This window comes from Corylus avellana, chromosome ca4, assembly GCF_901000735.1.
Source record: "Corylus avellana chromosome ca4, CavTom2PMs-1.0".
NCBI lineage: Eukaryota > Viridiplantae > Streptophyta > Magnoliopsida > Fagales > Betulaceae > Corylus > Corylus avellana.
Window position 1 is genome coordinate 31,031,270 of NC_081544.1, and position 22,093 is coordinate 31,053,362.

General features: G+C 35.7%; 3 protein-coding genes across 3 annotated transcripts; 2 read left to right on the forward strand and 1 right to left on the reverse strand.

Annotated features, from left to right (window-relative positions):
* Positions 1-665: 665 nt before the first annotated feature.
* LOC132179504 (cytosolic sulfotransferase 5-like) lies at positions 666-1,926 on the reverse strand. Its single transcript, XM_059592240.1, has one exon. The coding sequence runs from the start codon at positions 1,905-1,907 to the stop codon at positions 906-908; it is 1,002 nt and encodes a 333-aa protein (XP_059448223.1). The 5' UTR covers positions 1,908-1,926; the 3' UTR covers positions 666-905.
* A 9,690-nt stretch (positions 1,927-11,616) lies between these two features.
* Positions 11,617-12,949, forward strand: LOC132178415 (uncharacterized). Its single transcript, XM_059590853.1, has 2 exons — positions 11,617-11,986; positions 12,073-12,949. Exons 1-2 carry the CDS (start codon positions 11,670-11,672, stop codon positions 12,947-12,949), a joined length of 1,194 nt encoding a protein of 397 aa, XP_059446836.1. The 5' UTR covers positions 11,617-11,669.
* Positions 12,950-13,978: 1,029 nt separating this feature from the next.
* LOC132178416 (uncharacterized) lies at positions 13,979-16,127 on the forward strand. Its single transcript, XM_059590854.1, has 3 exons — positions 13,979-14,298; positions 15,269-15,845; positions 15,927-16,127. Exons 1-3 carry the CDS (start codon positions 13,979-13,981, stop codon positions 16,125-16,127), a joined length of 1,098 nt encoding a protein of 365 aa, XP_059446837.1.
* Positions 16,128-22,093: the final 5,966 nt, after the last annotated feature.

Below are 22,093 nucleotides of genomic sequence, written 5' to 3' on the forward strand. Positions count from 1 at the left end.
GTTAAAAATAAAATGATAAGATTCAGATGGCGAAGATTGAGAGAGATGTAAATCGTCGTCGTCGTCGTCGTCCTCATGTAGGGTCATTATTAATTTATTGTCATTTATTTATTTATTTAACTTTTTCTCATGCCTCATGGGACATGGATATTATTGGTTGCTCTTGCTGGAAACGAAAAAATAAAAGGTGAACTCAGAAAAGCAGAGGCTATCATTAATTCATTGACATGGATATTATTCATTGAAACCACCGACACTCCTTTATCCTTCTAGATTTTCTATTTGTCTTTTTTCTTCTTCTTTTTTCCCATTTAATTTTTTTAAGAAAAATCAACAATTGAATGTTTAAGACTCACATGTTCACCCATGTTCACCCATGCATGTGGCGTCCCATTTCGCATGCTATTTCGTATATCATTTTGTCACTGATATAGCATTGTTAATTCACCTTCAGATCAATCTTATTGATACATTATTGCTGCTGCACAATCATTTTTATGCCTTATAACCTTCTAAAACTTTTAACTTTTGAGAAACTTAATTAAAAGATGATCATACATTAATTACAATTTAATCATAGTTCATAGTTGTGTCGTACATACAATGTAAATATCCAAACACAATTTTTTTTATTATCACACATATATATATATATATATCAAAGAAAATACAAATAACATTTTATTGAACGTTGATAATATGTCAACATAATTATACATGCACATTGACAATCGAAACAGAGAACACAAATAAAAAAAGTAATTGAAGATTGATCAGATGTCAACATATAGTTGACAACCGAATCAAGAATACACAAAAATTTATTCGGAGGTTGATTAGATGCCAACACACAATATATACTTAAATAAGAGAAATTAATTTTGATGCAGCGCCTAAATACGTACCTAAAATCTTAACCCAGTGCCATGAAACTTCTCTTCAGTAATGCGGTCCAATTTCTTTATCATCTCAGCTGTCAAGTATTTCATCCAGTCTCCAACTTCACCTCGACGAAAAAATACCTTATTCTCTACGCCAAACGATTTTTCATTTTTATTCACCTCCAACTTGCTCAAATTATCAAAACTACATAATCTTGAGATATCATTCACTACACCTTTTGCCTCTTCTTCCGGAGAAAAAGGGCACCCCAAAAAGTCAGCCAGCCTCCTCAAATTGGCAATTGGCTGCTCTTTCATTTCCTCATACTTCAAGAAGAGTACTTTTTCTGGCTTTTCAATGCTTTCTTTCCAATATCCCAAAACATGATCCCAGTATGGGCCAAATCCACTCGATCCCCTACAAAACATATCAAAAGCGTCTTCAAGTGAGAGGGCACCTGTACTCATTGGTCTCAACCTGTTGAAGAAATGCCAACGTGACACAAAAGTGTCCTTAGGGTTCCTACACAAACACACAATCTTGCAAGTGGAGTTCTTTGCAGATATTGGTAGCAGGGAATAAGGTAAATGGGTTGAGAAAAGCCTTGGAGAGGTAAAGGAGGTGAGATCTGGAACCTCTTTTTTATTGTATAAGTGCTCCAAGATGGTCACAAGAACGTGAGGATTGATTGTGAGGAGAGGGTGTTGTTGAATGTCCGGATAGCGCACCCGGTTCAGTAAGCCGAAGGAGAGGGCCTTCAACCAAGTGGTGCCGGCTTTGGGATTGGTGGCAAGGAGGATATCGGTGTCATGAGCTTGGAAGTGTTTTTGGAATGCTACAACTCCTTGCATGATCCAAGTTTCAAGCCAAAAGCCTTGATATTGATGGATTGTTTCATGAATCCAGCCTCGTTGTGTAGGCAAAGTGGATATGAGATCCCTGCATTCTTGGGTCATTTCAGGTTCTTGGAAATACTTGGGAATCGGAGGAGAAAGAGGTGGTTGATCATCATCAGGTGTAGCCATATGTATAATATTAGTTGGAGTCTTGCCTTATAGTGTGCGTGGTTCGTATATATATATATATATAGGAACATCCTAGCTAAGTGATCCGTCTAGAGAAATGCTAGATTTACAACCATTTCCACAAACTGAATTGCACAAGCTGACGTGGCCACGTTTGTTTGTTTTTTTATTCTTTCTTTTCTCATTGTTTTGTTTTCTTCTTCCTTCTCTTTCTCTTTTCTCACCTGCTCCCATTTGCCTTTGTCCATTTGCAGAGAGTGACGGAGAGTGTGAGACGATGAGAGAGAGACGCAAGGAGAGAAGAGAGAAAATTTTGGGACTGAGGGAGAGACGAGATTCAGTGAGATAGAGAGAAGACCTAGAAAGAGAGGGAGAGGGACGGAGCTGAGAGAGCTCGTGAAGGAGCAAAGATGGTAACAGAGATGGGCGTAAGGCAAAGCAGAGTGAGATACGGGGAGTGTTGGCTGGATTTTCCAGCAAGACACACTCCAAGGGCAGTATATTAAACAAGGAAAACACAAGAGAATAAGAAGATCAACTTGCTGCAGAAATTCTGCAGAAAATGACCAAAAAAGGCAAGAGAAAAAACAGGGGAAAAACAGGGAGAGGAAGAACAATTTTCTGCAAGGGACTTGGCTCTTTCTTCTATTTTTCTTCTTTTTACGTTACAAAATTCTGAAGCTACACACTCTACAAAAGACAAGAGAAACCTTTTACAAAAGTAAGTTCTAGAACCACACGTGGCTTCACAACAAACACACATTTTTACCTACTACAAACTAGAGTTTAATAAACACAACCAAAGATAAAAGTTGACAAGTCAAAGCACATTAGTTTGTAACATTCTCCCCCTTAATGTGCTGTTTTTGAACTCCCAATGCTTCTCTCAGTTGCTGGAATTTCTCCTTTGGCAATGCTTTGGTGAAAATGTCAGCTACTTGCTCCTCTGACTTGCAAAATTTCAGCTCCACTTCACCTTCTTCAATTGCTTCTCTAATAAAATGATGCTTGATTGCAATATGTCTGGTCCTGCTATGGTAAAATGGATTCTTTGCCATTGCTATGGCTGATTTGTTGTCACAATGCAAGTGTGCAGCCTCTTCTTGCCTCTCACCAATATCTTCAAGTATTCTTCTCAGCCAAATTGCTTGAGATGTGGCTAATGTTGCTGAAACATATTCAGCTTCTGCTGAAGATTGAGCAACTGATTGTTGCTTCTTTGAGGACCAAGAAAACACACCTGATCCAAGTGAAAAGGCATAACCTGAGGTGCTTTTCATATCATCAACACAGCCACCCCAATCACTATCACAAAAGCCAAGCAACTTCACCATGGAATTTCTGCAATACCTTATTCCATAACTTGTGGTGCCTTGAATGTATCTAAGCACCCTTTTTGCTGCTGCAAAATGAAAATGGCTTGGAGAATGCATGAACCTTGATAGCAAACTTGCCGCAAACATAACATCAGGCCTTGTAGCAGTGAGATATAGCAAGTTTCCAACCAAACTTCTATAGAAAGTAGCATCCACCTTTTTTCATCCATCTTCCTTCTTTAATTTTTCATTTAATGCAAGTGGTGTAGCCATTGGTTTGCAACCAACCATTCTGAATTTTCTCAGAATTTTTTCAGCATACATTCTTTGTGAAATGAACACCTCTTCTTTGTCTTGATAAACTTCAATACCAAGAAAGTAATGTAGCAGCCCCATATCACTCATCTCATACTTGTTCACCATATCTTTCTTGAATTCTTCAATCATTTTAGCATTGCTTCCGGTTAATATCAAATCATCAACATATAATGCAACAATAAGCAAATCAACATTACCTTGATGTTTTACATACAAGGTTGGCTCACTCTTGCTCCTTTTGAAACCACTTTCATTGAAGTAATTGTCAATATGGCTATACCATGCTCTAGGAGCTTGTTTTAGCCCATACAAAGCTTTCCTTAGCTTATACACTTTCTCTTCTTCACCTTGGATTATAAATCCTTGAGGTTGTTCAACTTACACCTCTTCTTTCAACTCTCCATTCAAGAAGGCTGATTTGACATCAAGTTGGTACAATAACCAACCCTTTTGAGCTGCTAAAGAAATTAAAGCTCTCACTGTATCCAAGCGAGCTACTGGAGCAAAAGTTTCATGAAAGTCAACCCCGGGCTGCTGTGAGTATCCTTTTGCAACTAGCCTTGCTTTGTTTCTTTGAACCGACCCATCTACATTATACTTCACTTTGTAAATCCATTTCACACCAATGATTTCTTTGTCTTGAGGCCTTTCAACCAACTTCCATGTTCTGTTTTTTTCAATAACTTCAATTTCATCTTCCATAGCTTTTCTCCAACTCTCTTCTTTCATTGCTTCTTCAAAATTTTCAGGTTCAACAACACAAAAGTTGCACCTTGCATAAATATCATCCAAATTCCTCAATCTCATTGGACTTGAGCTTGGAGAAGTTGAGCTTGAGCTTGGAGATGATGGTGAGCTTGGTGATGGAGTCGAACTTGATGATGGGTGAGAGCTATCATCATTACTTGCACTTCCTTGGGCTGGACTTTGCTGTAAAACAGTCACCGGAACCAATTGTTCTTCAACTTGGCCTTGCTCCCAATTCCATTTAGCTTTCTCATCAAATAAGACATCTCGGCTGATGATTACTTTGTTGGTTTTCAAGTTGTACAGCCTATAGCCCTTTGACATTGAGCTACAGCCAACAAATATACACTTCTCACTTGTATCTCTTCTCCTTTGGAATTTGAGCATAGCAAATACAACCAAACACTTTGAGATGCTTGATTGATGGCTTTCTTCCACTCCAAGCTTCAAATGGTGTTTTATCCCACACGGCCTTGGTTGGACATCTATTCATCAAATAAACAGCTGTGTATACAGCTTCAGCCCAAAATGCTTTTGGTAAGCCCTTTTCATGCAACATAGACTTGGCCATCTCCATGACAGTTTGATTCTTCCTCTCGGATACCCCATTTTGTTGTGGAGTATAAGAGACTGTCAACTGCCTCTCCACACCTTCATCTTCACAGAATTTATGAAATTGATTTGAAGTATATTCCTTCCCTCTATCACTTCTCAAGACTTTAATAAAACAACCACTTTGCTTTTCAACAAGGCATTTAAACTTTTTAAAGATATTAAACACTTCAGATTTTTGTCTCATGAAATAAACCCAAGTCATGCGACTATAATCATCAATAAAGAGAATGAAATACCTGTTTTGAGAATGAGAAGGAGTTTGCATAGGCCCACAAACGTCAGTATGCACCAACTCTAGCATCTTCTTAGCCCTCCATGCTACTCCTTTGGAAAATGGTTGTCGATGATGCTTCCCAAGAGCACAACCTTCACAAACTTCATTCTTTTCATTAATAATAGGAAGCTTTTGCACCATATTTTTCTGATGTAGTAGCTTGAGACTTTGAAAATTCAGATGACCAAATCTTTTATGCCACAACCATGATTCATCAATTACACTAGCTTTTAAAGCCATGTCTTTTGCATATTTAAAAGTGAGTGGAAAACTTCTATTTGGAGCCATTTTAACTTCAGCCACAACCAATTTTTCTCTTCCTTCATCATAAACTGTACAAGTACGGCCTTCAAAATGAAGAACATAATCATGCTCCATAAGTTGTCCAATGCTAAGCAAGTTTTGATCAAGCTCCGGAACAAATAAAACTTCACGAATTTTCTTCAGCCCTCTCTTGGTTTCAACTCCAACATTGCCTTTCCCTTTAACATCTACCACAGCACCATTTCCCATCTTCACTTTAGAATGGAATGAAGTGTCTATGTCAAGGAAAATTTCCTTCTCCGGTGTCATGTGATTGCTACAACCACTATCTAAGAACCATATATCATTTTTCTTCTCGGAAACATGTTGACATGCATAGAACAAGTTCCCTTCACTTTCTTTCTCCTCGGTGAAATTAGCTTGTTGATTATTCTTCAAGAATCTACAATCCTTTTGCAAGTGGCCAAACTTTTTGCAATTAAAACATTGAGGCTTTCCTTTGAACCAACAATCTTTTTCAACATGACTACTCTTCTTGCAAATATTACATCTTTGTGAAGAGCCTTCCACATTTGGTTTTCTTTCATAGCTACCTCTACCTCTTCCTCTTGGACTTCTAACTCTTCCTCTTGCTCTAAAACTTCCACCTCCTCTAGTTGAGTCCCCTTCACCTTGTTCATGACTTAATGCTCTCTTTTCATAATTTTTTGAATTAACAGTGAGCTTAGATTGAAATGCTCTCTCTATTGACTTTTCGGAGTGTCGTTCCAACCTTTGCTCATGAGCTTTCAATGAACCCAACAACTCTTGGACACCTAAACTAGAGAGGTCTTTTGTTTCTTCAATTACAGCCACCATAGGATCAAATTTTTCATGCAAGCTTATCAATATTTTTTCCACAATTCTACTATCAATCATATTTTCACCATAAGCTTTCATTTGATTTACCAACTCCAAAAATCTAGTGGAATAATCTTTCACACTTTCATTTTCTTTCATTCTCATATTTTCAAAATCTCTTCTAAGAGTTTGGAGTTTGATGGCTCTTACCTTTTTGTCTCCTTGAAATTCTTCTTGAAGAATATCCCAAGCCTCCTTAGCTCTTGTTGCTCCCATAATTCTTGGAAAAATAGTTTCTGAAACTCCCCTTTGAATCATCCCAAGAGCTCCTGCATCTTTGCTTTTGTTCTCCTTCAATTCCTTTTTTTGAGCTTCGGTCAAGGTTGATGTAGATTCAGGTATTTCATATCCTGATTCTACCATCTCCCATAAATCTATGGAGACAAACAAGGTCTTCATCTTTATAGACCAGAAATCATAATTTTCACCAGAGAAAATCGGTACCTGGACATTGCTCCAATTCATGCTTGTGCTGGCCATGGATTCTCCTTCAACTTATCCTCTTCTTTCTCTTCAAATTTCTGCCCACAGCTCTTCTTTGAACCAAGCTCTGATACCAAATTCTGTTGGCTGGATTTTCCAGCAAGACACACTCCAAGGGCAGTATATTAAACAAGGGAAACACAAGAGAATAAGAAGATCAACTTGCTGCAGAAATTCTACAGAAAATGACCAAAAAACAGAGAAAAAACAGGGGAAAAAACAGGGAAAGGAAGAACAATTTTCTGCAAGGGACTTGGCTCTTTCTTCTATTTTTCTTCTTCTTCTTACGTTACAAAATTCTGAAGTTACACTCTACAAAAGACAAGAGAAACCTTTTACAAAAGTAAGTTCTAGAACCACACGTGGCTTCACAACAAACACACATTTTTACCTACTACAAACTAGAGTTTAATAAACACAACCAAAGATAAAAGTTGACAAGTCAAAGCACATTAGTTTGTAACAGGGAGAGAGTGGGATTTGAGAGAAAACAGAGATGGCGTGAGGATGGTAAGAGAGAGAGCTGGGCTGAGAGTTTCAGGGAGGAAGAAAATGAGCAGAGACAGAGGGACAGAGAGCTAAAGAGAGAGAGGTTTCAGAAAAATGGGTTCTTCAAGGGTATAAATTGTTCCCTTTTGTTTTTAATTCTTGGTTATAGTTGGGTTTTCTTGTGTTGACCATGGATTCTTGTGAGCATTTGATTCTAGGTCTCAATTGTGGAGGATTTTTGTGTCAATTTTCTTAATCCTAACCGAATGGGTCTTGAGGTTTCGGTGTTGAATTTTTTTGGGTTTGATTTTAGAGTTACTGTGAACCCTCGACTCTCTCTCTCATCGTCGCACACTCTCCGTCACTCTCTGCAAATGGACAAAGGCAAATGGGAGCAGTTGAGAAAAGAGAAAGAGAAGGAAGAAGAAAACCAAAGAATGGGAAAAGAAAGAATAAAAAAAACAAACTAACGTGGCCACGTCAGCTTGTGCAATTCTGTTTGTGAAAATAGTTGTAACTCTAGCATCTCTCATCTGTTTATGGGCCAGGGAGTAAAAGAAAAAAATAATGCATCTATATATATATATATATATATGCCCACCAGTCACCGACTCCCATTCAATTTTTCAATTTTTTATTTTTTCCTTTTTTTGCTGTTCCTAAGTTTTAGGGGAAATTTCAGAAAGCCTCATGAACTTTAGCCAATTTGAAAAAAAATTTCTGAATTTTCAAAACTCTCATTTAGGCCCCCTGAATTTTGGTTTTCTCTCACTTTTGACCATTTTAATATTAAACTACGTCGTTTTGTGTCCTAAAATTACAACACCTACCCAGCCCAAAACGACGTAGTTTAATGTTAAAAGGGTCCAAAGTGAGAGAAAACCAAAGTTCAAGGGCCTAAATGAGAGTTTTGAAAATTCATAGGGAGTTTTTCAAATTGGCTGAAAGTTCATGGGGACTTTCTGAAGTTTCTCCTAAGTTTTAAGAAAATGTCAAAAAAATCGTCAACTCACAGCAGACTCTCTATATGCTTCCTTAAATCACCGGCTGCTACAGTAAAACCCAAAATATTGGGTCACCGTAGCAATTATTGTGATTATTATATTCAGAAAATCATTATTATATTCATAAAATTATTTTCTGCCTCTGATGGGTTTGCGAAGGAGGAGAAGACCCATTCGAGGAGAAGGAGAAAAGGCTGAATCGGACAGAGAAGACCCATTCATACAGCTGAATCGGTTTCCTCCTTCTTCTTCGTCCGGGAAGAAGCGGACTCGGACGGAGAAGGAGAGGACCCATTCATAGAGCTGAATCAGTCTTCTCCTTCTTCTCCGTCCGAGAAGAAGCTGAATCGCATCTTCCCAAATAGAGAATGCAAAATATTCCCAAACAGAGAATGCAAAATATTCGCATCTTCATTTCTTCTCCCTTTGCCAAAGAATTGGGTTAGATGAAAACTCGGAAAAAAAAGAATAGGAAAAATATTTGCATCTTCATTTTCCTTCGTTTCTCGGGACCCAAACAGAGAACTCGGAGAAGATGAGATGATGCAGTTCGAAGATGAAACGATACAGCAAAAACCCAGACCGATCAAGACCCAATAGAAACCCAGAAACCCAGACCGATCAAACCAGACCTCACGGTTCTCATATATGCTCACCAGACTTCACCATTCAGGGAGATCGAGAGAGTTAAGTAGAGAGTGAGATGGAGATGAGTGAGGCAGAGAGGGAGAGAGGTGCGGCTGGAGGGGAAAGAAAGAAGACGGAGATGAGATGTGAGAGAGAGAAAAAAAAAAAGAAGGTTAAATTAAAAGAATAAAATATAAAAAAGTAAAATAAAAATAATAATATTTTAATGATATAAAGAAGGTGCAAATTGATATAGAAAAACAAAAAAGTAATTTAAATTATTAAACTTAGGGAATATAACCGAGTAGCTGCTGGAATGCTCTTAAGAGTTATAAAATTGTGAGACTCATATCCTTAATTGACTGCGTGAATATTCATGATTATTATCAAGTTGGTCCTTAGTTTATAACTAAACTTATAAAATTCAAACAACAATGAACTTGACCAAACTTCAAAAGTATGTAGGTTAAATTTGATCTTCGCCCACTACAGTTAATTAATACTCAAGTTAATTAAGCAGATGAGATGATCTATCAATCACAAATGATGGACACACATATATTTTGCCTATTTAATTTTGATTGAAATAATAGGTTAGTTGCAAGTTTTTACTATTGAAATAATGGCCCGTGACTCTCTCTCTCTCTCTCTATATATATATATATATATATATATATATATATATATGATTGATCATTACACCTAACATCGTGATATATATGACTGATCATTTTGTATCATTAGTGGAAAAATAGACAGATCGAAGAAAAGAAAGAAAGTTGACAGCGTAGATAGACATGCATGTTGTCAAAAGCACCGGCAAAAATCTAAAACAACGTGGATGCTGGATAGGGTGCTCTTTAAAGTTGACAAAAATGGGCCAATTGATTTAGAGTTATTGGAATACTGATTAGATGGTCCCTATGAACACTATGGAAAGAGCTTTTAAATTGAAGTTTTGAAAAATGTTATTTGGTATTTTTAAATTTTTATTTATTTTTTTTAATGTAGCACATATTTACATTCACTTTTTTTTTAAAAAAAAAAAAAAACAAAAACAAAATAACAAAGAAAATGCTTTTTTGAGAAAATACTTGAAGATTAACACTTAAAAATATTAAGCAACATTTCTCTTGAAGTTTTACACAATTTTGATAATTGTTGCCAAATTATGGCGGAATTGGTTTATTGCACACTGCGTGATATTCTTGGGATCCAGATCTCTTCGAATTCTTAAATTTGGTCGTCTATTATATTTAAGGATTAAAACAAATGCCACATTTTTTTGTTTTGTTAAGGAAACAAAATAACTCATTATATTCTCCAAATAAAAAGGTAACGCATAAATGATCTTATTTTTTTTTAGAAGTGATTTATTTATTTTGTTTCTCTCTAAAAAAAATAATGTACAACTCGTTTTCCTCCCAAAACAAAAATAACTTACGCTTCTTCTTCCTCATGTCAAAGTGAAAGAAAATCTTAGTTTTTTTAACTTCTTCCGGTAATTTTGAAAAATAAATAAATAAATAAATCTCACACCCAAGCACCCCAAACAACTTAGAATTTGTTCCCACATTTCTGAACTAGTTCAAAACGTTACACTTCAAGAAAATAAACGACAAATCCATTGATGTCAAGAAATAAAATCATTAAGAAAAAATAAAAATCTCACACCCAAGCACCCAAACAAGTTAGAATTTTTTCCCACGTTTTTTAACTAGTTCAAAAACGTTACACTTCAAGGAAATAAATGACAAACACATTGATGTCAACAAATAAAACCATTCGTAGGGAAAAGCTGTTCTGCACATACAATCAATAAATATATATCTTCTTCAAGGACGAACTTGTTGACCCAAAAGGTCGGTACATATATTTCATTTTTGAATCATAGAATATATATTATTATTAGGAATATATCAAATCTTAATTAGCAATCTATGAAGGTTCCGGGTTGGGGCGGAAATCTAATTGAAATAAATAATAATGCATTTTAAATATTATTTGAAATTACACACATTGATGTCAACAAATAAACGACAACGATAAACACATTGATATTATTTGACAATCGTTAAATTCAATTAGTCTGTTCTTGTATATGTGTTACAAAAGTTGCTTACTTTTCATTTTGTATTTCGTTATTGTGTGTGTTTTTTTTGAAATCATTTCGTTATTGTGTGTGTGTTTTTTTTTGAAATCATTTCGTTATTGTGTTGTTTACCTAATAAAAGTTTTTTTTTTTTTTTAAGACTCAGCCTTGTTTTCACTATTTCTTGTGGAATCTTTACCAAATCGACCCTCTCAGTTTCTCTCTTGCTTCCAAACCCGACACGATTGAAACATAAAACTGTAAATGAAAGAAATAAAAGTGAAAAGAGATATATAATTAGTATTTTCATCATTAAAAGATCAGACATTGAATTCAAAACAAATAAAATAATAGTCGTGAATTCCTGCAAATCTCTTTATTTCTTATCCGGACGTTGTCAGTCTCTATCCTTTAGACATGTGTCACAAATCAATTGTCGACTCGTCCACAAAGGCAATCACATGCAGCTGGCCGGAGAACCACAGCCCTATAGAAGACAAGCCATTTTCATCGTAACTTGTTGTCAAAGGTTTAGCTGGTCAACTTCGAACCAATAACTCTTGCTTGAATTCAACATTTGTAGATAATATACAAAGCAGAGTGCTACTCATTCAGAAACTACACAAAGCCAAAATGTATGTGACAAGACATCTTTCAGCGTACCGAAGGTCTCCTGATGCCCTCTCCTTGCCTCCACCGGAGGGTCGGAGTTCTGGTATTCTGGTCATCCAAGATGAAGAATCGGAGCCAACTTGTTGTTTCGGATTGTGCAAGAGTATTGACATCAAGCACCTTCCTTTTCCTCAGAACAAGAGCCTGGAACATCGATACTCAACAGGCTTCTCATCTGTCCAAGTTCTTCATTTTCAGAACATTATCTTCATTCCAGTCATTAACCAGCCCCTGTCTTCCAATCTCTACTACGCGATACAATACAAGAAGCATAAAGGGTATGCATTTTATCACAAACCACGGTTATTTTAGCATGATATATGATTGCCCAGATGACTAATTCATGCTCAAATTCTTTTTCCAGGGAAGCGTACACAAGTTCAACGGAGGAGGATGAGACCACCTGTTGTTTCGGCGGATACGCCACCGATGTGCCACCACAACCTTTGGATCCCACCAACGTAAATCAGCAATTTGAGATCCGTCTCAGAGGAGGAATCGTCAATGATTGGGGGGGTCGTTTTACTGCCAAATCCGTAGCTCCAGATGGGTTTCCTCCATTTATTTTGGGGAAAGTAAAGTGGAAAGTGCGTGCCTCAGCTTCCCCTGAATTCGATTTAGGTGAAGCGCAAGGCGTTGACACAACCCTCCGTGCCCACCTACCAGAATTCACCTTCCCATTATCAAACAGGAGCTCCCAACCTGTGGTGGTGGGAAAATGGTATTGTCCCTTCATGTTTGTTAGGGAAGGAACACTGAAATCGTGGAAGGATGCGATGACTAATTTGATATATTACGAGATGAAGCTGGAGCAAAAATGGGAACAAATATTTGCATGTGAGAATAAGAGTGAAGGCAACGCTGTGGTTGTGGATGCTCTTGTGGAAAGAGAAGTTGTCACAGTTGGTGGAAGGGAAGCTGTGGTTGATGAGAGGAATGTGGGTGATAGCTTGGTGTGGTTTAGGAGCAATGGGGACGCGGGAGAAGAAACTTGTGTGGCGTTAAGTGAAGTAATAGTTGAGAGAATGAAGTGGGAGCAGGAAAGGGCTGCAGGGTGGGTTGGGGGAGATGGAAAGCAGGTGAGGGTCAAGAAAGTAGGGGAGTTTGGGGGGAAAGGTGGGTGGAGGAAATTTGGTTGTTATGTTTTGGTTGAGAGGTTTGTATTGAAGCGACTGCATGGAGGCTTGGTGCTAAGCTATGATTTCAAGCACACTCATCAGATTAGGAGCAAATGGGAATGAGAATATTGCTGCTCTTTTAATTAAATTTGATTGTATTAGCTAAAGAATTGTGAGCAATATGTAAAGAACCGTGTGAGAGTGAGAGGTGCAAAGTGTCGTTTTGCTCACTTAGATGGCTATTAGAACATGTATTCTCATTGAACATCGGAACATCAATTGATTTTTAGAATCAAGGGTCAAAAGTTTGATTCAACAAGAAGATTTGAGTGATTTTTGTTACCTTTATATCGTACCTTTGTTTTTTCTCTTCTTGCCCTTTTTGATGTAATTGTCTGTTTAAGAAGAAAAGACAATGAACTATATATATAAATAGTTGTTTCATTAGATCGATCCGTCTTCTAAAGCTTGTCCGAGGGTAGATGAGAAACAATATGGCGAAAATCCTTGCATAGGATCAGAATTATCTCAAGTTTATTGGCCATCCAGAAGGAAGAAAGGGGTGCAAAGAGAATTACTTTTTGTTTTTTTCTCACTTAAACGTCTTGAGCCAGAGAAATTAAACTTTAATAAGTAGGAGAGAAAAAAAAAAAAAAAAGAAGTGTGTATTGTACTTGAAATGTACTATTATCCTTAAGAGGTCAAATATTTGCCAAAATGTTGTAAATTCAAACAAATATAATAAAAATAGTCATGAATTCCTGCAAAATGAGAAATGATTCAAATCTCTTTAGTCCTGATCGATCTGGACCATGTCAATCTCTATCCTTTAGACAGACAGGTGTCACAAATCAATTGTGGAGTCGTCCACAGCTGGAAAACCCCATCCCTCAAGACATGCAAGTAATATTTTTCTTCGCAACTTGCACACAGTTTCGCAGGTCAACTTTGAAATCTCAACTTCTGCACGTCGTTAATAATAATCAAAGCTCATATGCCTTGTCTAAGTTGCTTACGCGGACTCGCGGAGTTCTTTCTTTCTTTTTTTTCTTCATATAAATACATGAAAGTTCATATATATATACTGCTGATACAAAATAATCACAAAGCAGACGAGAAATATTTGTGAAGGCAAGATTAGCTTGAGAGGAAATGTATGTGACAAGGCCTCTTTCTTTGTACAAACAGTTTCCTTCCGCGCTTTCATTGTCACCTCCTGAAGGTCGAAATTCCGGCATTTTGGTCATCCAAGATGAAGAATCCGAGGCTACATGTTTTTTCGGATTGTTCAAGAGTCATGAGATCAGGGACTTACCTTTCCCAAAGAACAAAAACCTCAAGCTTCGTTATGCAACAAGAAATGGCGAGCACCAACATGTTTATCATTTTTTCGCTACCTTCGTTCCAGTTCTTAACCAGCCATTATCTTCCAATCGGTATTATGCAGTAAAGACACGAGGAAGCCATAGAGGGTGTGCCTTTTTATGTTTTTTTTTCTTCGATATGGCATTTGTTAGTTGCTCCTATTCATGTCTGGTTGATCATCTATGACATCATACACAAGTTTGAAGTTTGCATTTTGGGTCTCAAAAACAATTTTGCGATATGAAATCAAAGTTGTCGCACTTGCATGAATTGCACTAACGGGATATATATATATATATAGAAGGAAAGGATTTTCAAATCCTTCAGTATAAGTTTAAATTTTTAAGATAAAAATGGCGATTTAATGGTATTAGAGATTCATGAGTTCAAATCTTGTTTTAGTCATTAATTTACAATTTAAATTAAATATATCATGTATTAAGACTCATTTATTTCGGCTACGAATTCTAACTTATATACCAGCCCCTTGTGCATGGGCAAAACTAAAATTTGAAGTTTTGAGGGTAAAAATTTGATTTTAAAAAAAAAAAACAAAGTTTTCCTCCAAATTAAGTTTGAAAATTTTTCTTCAACCTAGTTTATAAAAATGACATGTGTCTATTTTTTTAATAACATGTGAGATGCACATGAGAATTGGAGCTTAACCATGTGGCTTAATTTGTTTGGCAAAGTATTTTTCCTTTGTTATTGTTCATGCACAATTTCCCAAAAAAATCAACATCAAAACATTTTAATTTTTTTCATTTTTTATATCAAATCATTCATTTTTTATTACTATTTAAATAAAAAAAATAACTACAAAACAATATTTTTTTAACTTTTTCATACAATTTTTTTAATTTTTTTATACCAAACATTCTTACTTTTCTTTTTCTTTTTTTTTTTTTTTTTTTTTTTTTTTTTTCAAAAGGCTTTGCTAAACAAAGCTAGTACTCACCTCCAGCCGCGTGTCAGAATGCTAAGTAAATAATTTTTTTTTTTTTTTTATCTATTTATACTTTTGAGATACACAGTATTTAACAAAACTTGTAATTTATGTTAAAAATTGCGTTGTAGGGAAGCATATGCAAATTCCAAGGAGGAAGACATGGGAAGCTGCTTCTGCTTCAGCTTTGTTCGTGACGTGCCACCAAAGCCTTTGGATCCCAACGACGTATACCAGCAATTTAAGATTCACCCTGAAAGCAAAATATTTCAAAGGGGTGGTTTTGTCGCCAAATCCGTTTCTCCAAACGGGTTCCCTCCAAAGTTCCTCGGAAGAAGAGGGTGGGAAGTGCATACCTCAACTCCCCGCGATTTCAAGTTATGCGACGACGCACTAGGTGTAGACACCGCCCTCCGCGGTCGCCTTCCAGACTTCAACTTCCCGCTATCGCACAAGAGTTGTCAGCCAGTGGTTGTTGGAAAGTGGTATTCTCCTTTCATGTTCATTAGGGAAGGAAGAGATTTGGAAGATATTATGAGTAGATCAATGTACTACGAGATCACGCTCGAACAGAGATGGGAACCAATGTTCGCATGTGAGCGTGATAATGAAAGCCAAGGCAATGGTGTGGCTGTGGATGCTGTTGTTCAAAGAGAAGTTGTCTCAGTTGCTGGAAGGGAAGCTGCGGATGTAAATGTGGTTGATGGGGTGATGTGGTTTAGGAGCCTCAGCGAAGAGGGAGGAGAAATGATTGCGGGGTTCAGCTTATAAGTCGGTGAGAGAATGAAGTGGGAGGAGGGAAGGGTTGGATGGGTTGGGGGGAAAGAGAAGCATGTGACACTGAAGAGAGTGGAGGAGTTTGGAGGGAAGGGGGAATGGAGGAAATTTGGTTATTATGTTTTGGTTGAGAGGTTTGTGGTGAAACGAATGGATGGGAGCCTAGTATTAACCTATGATTTCAAACATATTAAACAGAGTAGATGGGAGTAAAAGTTCTAGTTGTCTTCTAAATTAAAATAGACCCACGGCCAGACCCAGCCGTGGGTCTAGTGAGACCCACGATGGGTCTCGCCCATGTCAGAAATATTTTGACGTGTCTTTATAAAGTTTTGGACGTGTCAAAAAATTATTCAAAAAATGACATGTCAAAAATTTTTTGACGTGTTAATAATGACTCATCAAAAAAATATTTTAACGTGTCAAAAACCGACACGTCAAAATATTTGACGAGTCATTATTGACACATCAGAATATTTGACGAGTCATTATTTTCTGACGTGTCATTTTTTGACACGTCAGAATTTCCTGACGTGTTAAATCTAATACGTCAGAAATTTTTTCTGACATGTTATTTTTGACACGTCAGGAAATTCTGACGTGTTAAATCCAACATGTCAGAAATTTTTTGTTTCTGACACTCACAATTGTAACGCCTAAAACACGTCAAAACTAACCCGTAAGAAGGATTTTCTGACGTGTCAGACCACCTAACACGTCAGAAAATCTAAGTCAGCAAAAAATTGATTTTTTGTAGTGTTTGTTCTTTTAAAAAATTAATTTTTTATTTTTTAAATCGTTAATTTCTTTTATAAAAACATCTTCCATGGACGTAGGTTCCGGCATGTCCAAATTCTCACCTTTTTTTTTTTTTTTTGCAAACGATTCCTCACTGAAGACAATTTTTAATAGTTTATTATTAATTGTACAATCTTTCAGTCTTACTAATTCGGGTAATGAAGTCAGAATTAAGAATTTTCGCTTAATTTTAAATTCTCAACTTTAAAACAAAATTAAAAAAAGAATCTTTATTTTTAAATACAAATTTCCGGTTTTTTTTTATATGTTTAAAAAATTTTAAAAGGTTTATTTTTTAATATTTATTTAAATCGTTAATTTATTTTATAAAAGCATCTTCCATTCTTCCAATGCACATGGGTTCTGGCATGTGCAAATTCTCACGTTTTATTTTTTGGGTGCAAATTGTCACTGAAGACAACTCTTTTTTTTTTTCACTTTCTCCTCTCTGCCGACACTCACAACATCTATTCCTCCTTTCTTCTTTCCTTAGTATTCACAACATCTTCCTTTGTTCCTTGTTTTGGGGCTTTCTCTTGCTTCTTACTTCTTCTGGTTTATTCCCACTTCACTTAAAACTGATTGTGTGGTTTTATTGGTATTTGGTTTTATGTTATTCAGGAAAAACATAATTTTAGGAAAAAATTACTTGTATTAACATTTTTATTGCAGAAAAGTAGGTACTATAATAGACCGTCGTGTATTGGTAATATTTTTACTTTTAGTTTTCCTTCTTGGTTCTCAGCAGCCAAACATAGGCGTACCTAAAGCAAAACTTTAGTGAAAAAATGGCCTCAGATCCGAAGGTTGACATTCTTGAAGAAGTCACAAAGCACAACAGCACCAAAGATTGTTGGCTTATTATTTATGGGAAGATCATATTTTTATCATGAACTTTTATCTTTTTTCAGTAAGTACTGTTCTTTTCTCTTTTCTCTGAATTGTCTTATATATGTAGATTACACTTTATTTCTTTAGATCTATCACACGTATGGTTTGTTAAACACGTTTGTTCATTATTAAGTCTACAGAAACATAAGAAAGATTTGGTCATTCATTCAATTCGTTAAACCACTCTGAAGGTAGATAAAACACTACATAAAAACATAGGTCAGCACAAAAATGAATTTATATAAAAGATAAAAGTTCAATAAAAATAAAGCTTCTAAAAGTAGACTTACTGAAGGTAGATAGCCTTTTCTATTCGTTTAACCACTCTGAAACAGATTCTCTTGGTTTGTATAAATCATTTTTGCAGATTTTAAGATATTTTGGATAATTAAATTTCAATTGACTCAAAATAAGTAACACAAGTAAATCATGGAAAAAAGTTTTAAAAAGTACCTTACTGAAGTTTAGAGATTTTTCTTTCACAACTTGCTTTAAACTTGCAAATGTTTTGTAATGATTCCCACTACACTTATTTCGGAAGCTTGAAAGTTGCTTAAAACATCATTTGATTTCATATCAGACAAGAACAATATATGATGGTCTTCACAATTCTCGAGCATCATCCTTGCTTTACGACTTTTTTTTCAAACATCTTTATGCTCGAGCGTTGGCAGATAAGATCATTAAGGCAGAGACTTCTGCATCTCTAGCCTTAAAGAAAGAAAACCAAAATGAAAATGAAAATGAAAAGGTCGAAGGAAAATCAAACCAAATTGCTTCAGAAGCTCAAAGGTTGCTTAAAATATTGTCTGATTTCATATCAGATAAGAACAATAAATGACAGAGTTCGCAATTTTCAAGCACCATCCCTGCTTTACGACTTTTTTCCAAAAATCTCTTAAGTGTTGGCAGACGGGCTCATTAAGAGACTTATGCACCTCCTACGAGTAGAGCCCCAGCATGGCAGTGTGGCATAAATATTTTGGCTCAAGATGCAAATCCGGATTTCAAGGTTTTCATTTTTTTATTTTTATTTCTTTATGATCATGGAGTCCCTTGGCAGCCTTGCGTGAGCTTCTTCAACTTTTTATTTCTTAATTTTATTGCCGCATGCTAATTGAGTACCCCAAGAACCCAACCACCACTTTATTCTTTCTTTTCTCCTTTCTTATCTTCCTACTAACAACATATATATATATATAGGTCATATGTCTACCGATGCTCAAAACATACCTCCAACAATTGTAATTAATTAATAGCAATATCATTACATACTCATCAAACTTAATCTAATCTTTTTAATACCCTTCTTAACTTATTCTTCCAATATCATTTCCTTCTTAAAAATCAATCATTCACTATTTAATCACCCTCTAATTTGTTATTCTAATCGTTTATAAAATAATTCTTTATGTACTTCAACCTTTATACTTGAAGAATATTAAAGGGAAAAAAACCCACTTTTTAAATTGAAAACCCAATCTGAAAAACTATAATTATACCATCTTTTCTCTCACTGCCGGCATTTCTCTTAGTAACACTCATTGTCTCTTTCTTCCATAGATCTCCTTCTAAGGGTTGGAGAGAGAAGAAATATGAAAAGAAAAAAAAAAATTGATGAGAACATGTTGGCGTGAATGGGGAAAGAAAATAAGAAATAAGTGAAAGTATAATACTTAAGTGAGTGCGTTTTTCTAAGGTGGGACTGTTTATTTTATACTAAAACTTAGAGTGCTAGGGACAATAGGGGTGTAGTTTTCTTTCCACAAACGGCACACTTAACTAACTTATATATCTAATCTAACCACTTTATTGTCTTCAATAATTATTTGTTGTAGTTACACCGACACACACCATCATACATCCTCATAGGTCATACGTCCACTGACACTAAAAACACACCTCCAACAATTTGTAATTAATTAATAGCATTATTATCGCATACTCATCATACTTAATCTAATCTTTCTAATACCCCTCTTAACTTATTATTCCATCATTTGATTCATTTCCTTCTTAAAAATCAATCATTCACTATTTAATCATCCTCTAATTTGTTATTCTAATAGCGTTATCAAATAATTCTTTATGTACTAGAACCTTTATACTTTGAAGAATCATAAATGGGCAAAAGAAACTCGTAAATATTATTCTAACTCAATCAAAATACATCTATTACAAAAATGTAAGATCATCATCCATTCTTGACTAATACATGTTGTGCCTTGATGAATTCTAGGGATGAAATTGATAAGCAAGTGAAGCTGGATATAGGTAAGTTTCTAAGCTGGAAGTCCATATGTATACTCATATTATATATTCTCTTTCTTAGGTCTTGCAAGGTCAAGAAAAAGAAGAAGATGAATAGAGAGTCTTGATGTGCTGCAAATATAAGGGCTTGAAAAGCATTTCAGGACATGATATACATGTGACTTCTTTCAAAGTCATTTGGAACATACATATCGAGTGCTCTCTATCTTCTGTCATGTAAGATCACTAAGGAAAAAGAGAGATATTTAGCCTGAGAAGCATGATCAAGGATAATCTTGCTTCTACAGGACATTATCAAAGATAATCTTGCTCCAATGGTTTACTATGAGAGTATAGAAAGTTGGGTTTCATGAATCAATTTGTGATGCTGCATATTTCTTTTGATAAGTAAGAAGAAACTCAAACTCGAAGAAAATTTGAGTTTCAGTACATGAGAAAATATTATAGGAAGATCATAGGTGAAAACTTTGATCAGAAGAATTGTGTTTTAACTTAGAAGGGACTTGACTTTTATAGGAAGGATTCTGGAGACAAATTTCGGTCAAATTTATGACAAGAGACATGATCCAAAATCAACGGGATCTTTTTGACAAAAAAATCCTTCGTCGCCCGAGGTCGTTTGCCGTATGCTCTTTTACTGTTGAATTACCTCAGGTTAAATTTTTTTTTTTTTTTTTTAAAAAAAAAAAAAAAAACACAAGCATGCTTCTTCCTAAAGCACTGCCATACCTTACAACTCTAAGTTTTCTGACATCTATTCTCCCTGCACGTTCTTCCCAAAATTTCATCTCTCCCAAATTCTTCTTATTCTCAAATATTTTCCTTACTCTCCTAAACATGGCAACATCATCATCATCCGTTAACAACATCAACTTCAATGGTGCTCCTGAAACACAACCCATTGTTATGCCTAATGTACAACCTGACTTACTTCTTGCTCACCCTGAAGTGCCTGCTGATCACCCAGACAAACTTGCTGTACACCCTGACGTATGGCAGCCAACTTTTGTCTTTGACAATCATCCTATCATCATTCATGATTCTGTTATGCTGCATGATTCGACTGCTATAGCGGTGGCCATAGGCCTCGTAACTCCATGGGATCAAAGATTGTTGGCTGATAGGTCTGATGCTGAGACTATTAATAATTCGTTGGCATTCAGTATCCAAGGTGCTGCTTCAATTTCTGACATGGCACGGCATTTAAGTGTCAGAAATGAGGAGATGAAGATCTTAAGGAATCAGGTTGGGGTTTTACATCGACTGCTCAAATACTACAAATAGAAATACGTGGATTTGAAGCAGGAAAATAATGAGCTAGAAAATTAAATTGGTGGTGTCGTATAGAAAGGACTTGGGAGTTAAGGTGGTAGAAATGGAGAAGACTACCGCCCATCTCCAGCAACAGCAAGAAAAGCTCCGGGTCGATGTACAGGAGTGTCGTGCATCTTTCTGCCCAAGCTCTAGCCAGGTACCTCATTTGAAATGAATATTCCCTTTGATAACTCATCAATCTAAAATATCTATAATTCTGCTCATACTAAGTTTGTTTTCTCTTTGCAGAAGTAGTCTCTTGGAGTAGCACATCCGCTATGCAACAACTCTTTCTTCTTTTTTTCATATTAATGAACATTTGGTCTGTAATATATATAAGGTCCTGAGCCTCCAATCCCTAGTAATTTTTGTTTTTATTTTGTTGTTGTTTGCTTTAATTTTTTTTTCTTTGTAATTTTTTTTTTCTTTTTTTATCTTTATATTTGTGCAATTTGTATAAATATTTAATAGAGTATTTTATTTTTTTGTCACTATAGTTTTTTTTTACTTTGATTTTATTTTTGTACTCATAGCAATTAATCTTATAATGCTTATTTCTTCCCATTTCCTCATTTTTCTTCACAGCCCCACCCCACTTCTCTACTATTCTTTCTTTTATTTTTTTATTTTTTTATTTTTTTATTTTTTTTATTTATTTTTTATTTTTTATCTCTTAGTCTCTCTCACTCACCACACTCTCATTCACGACACAACATTGTGCAATAATTGGCCTTGGCGGACCAACAAACTGGACCAGTACATGGACTCGCATTCACTACTTATCACTACGAAATCTTCATTCATAAATCCATACTTTACAACCTCAATTATAGTACTATTATTGTCACCAACAAATCTTAACCATGATTAAAAACTCATCTAAACTCTTTTGTCACCAAATCAAT

What these genes read in the sequence shown, in the direction of transcription:
- LOC132179504 (XM_059592240.1), bottom strand. Translation starts at nt 1,907, where the DNA reads ATGGCTACACCTGATGATGATCAACCACCTCTTTCTCCTCCGATTCCC.
- LOC132178415 (XM_059590853.1), top strand. Translation starts at nt 11,670, where the DNA reads ATGTATGTGACAAGACATCTTTCAGCGTACCGAAGGTCTCCTGATGCC. An exon ending in CAATACAAGAAGCATAAAGG is followed by an intron (nt 11,987 to 12,072) that starts GTATGCATTTTA and finishes TTCTTTTTCCAG; the next exon opens with GGAAGCGTACACAAGTTCAA.
- LOC132178416 (XM_059590854.1), top strand. Translation starts at nt 13,979, where the DNA reads ATGTATGTGACAAGGCCTCTTTCTTTGTACAAACAGTTTCCTTCCGCG. An exon ending in ACACGAGGAAGCCATAGAGG is followed by an intron (nt 14,299 to 15,268) that starts GTGTGCCTTTTT and finishes ATTGCGTTGTAG; the next exon opens with GGAAGCATATGCAAATTCCA. An exon ending in ATGTAAATGTGGTTGATGGG is followed by an intron (nt 15,846 to 15,926) that starts GTGATGTGGTTT and finishes GAGAGAATGAAG; the next exon opens with TGGGAGGAGGGAAGGGTTGG.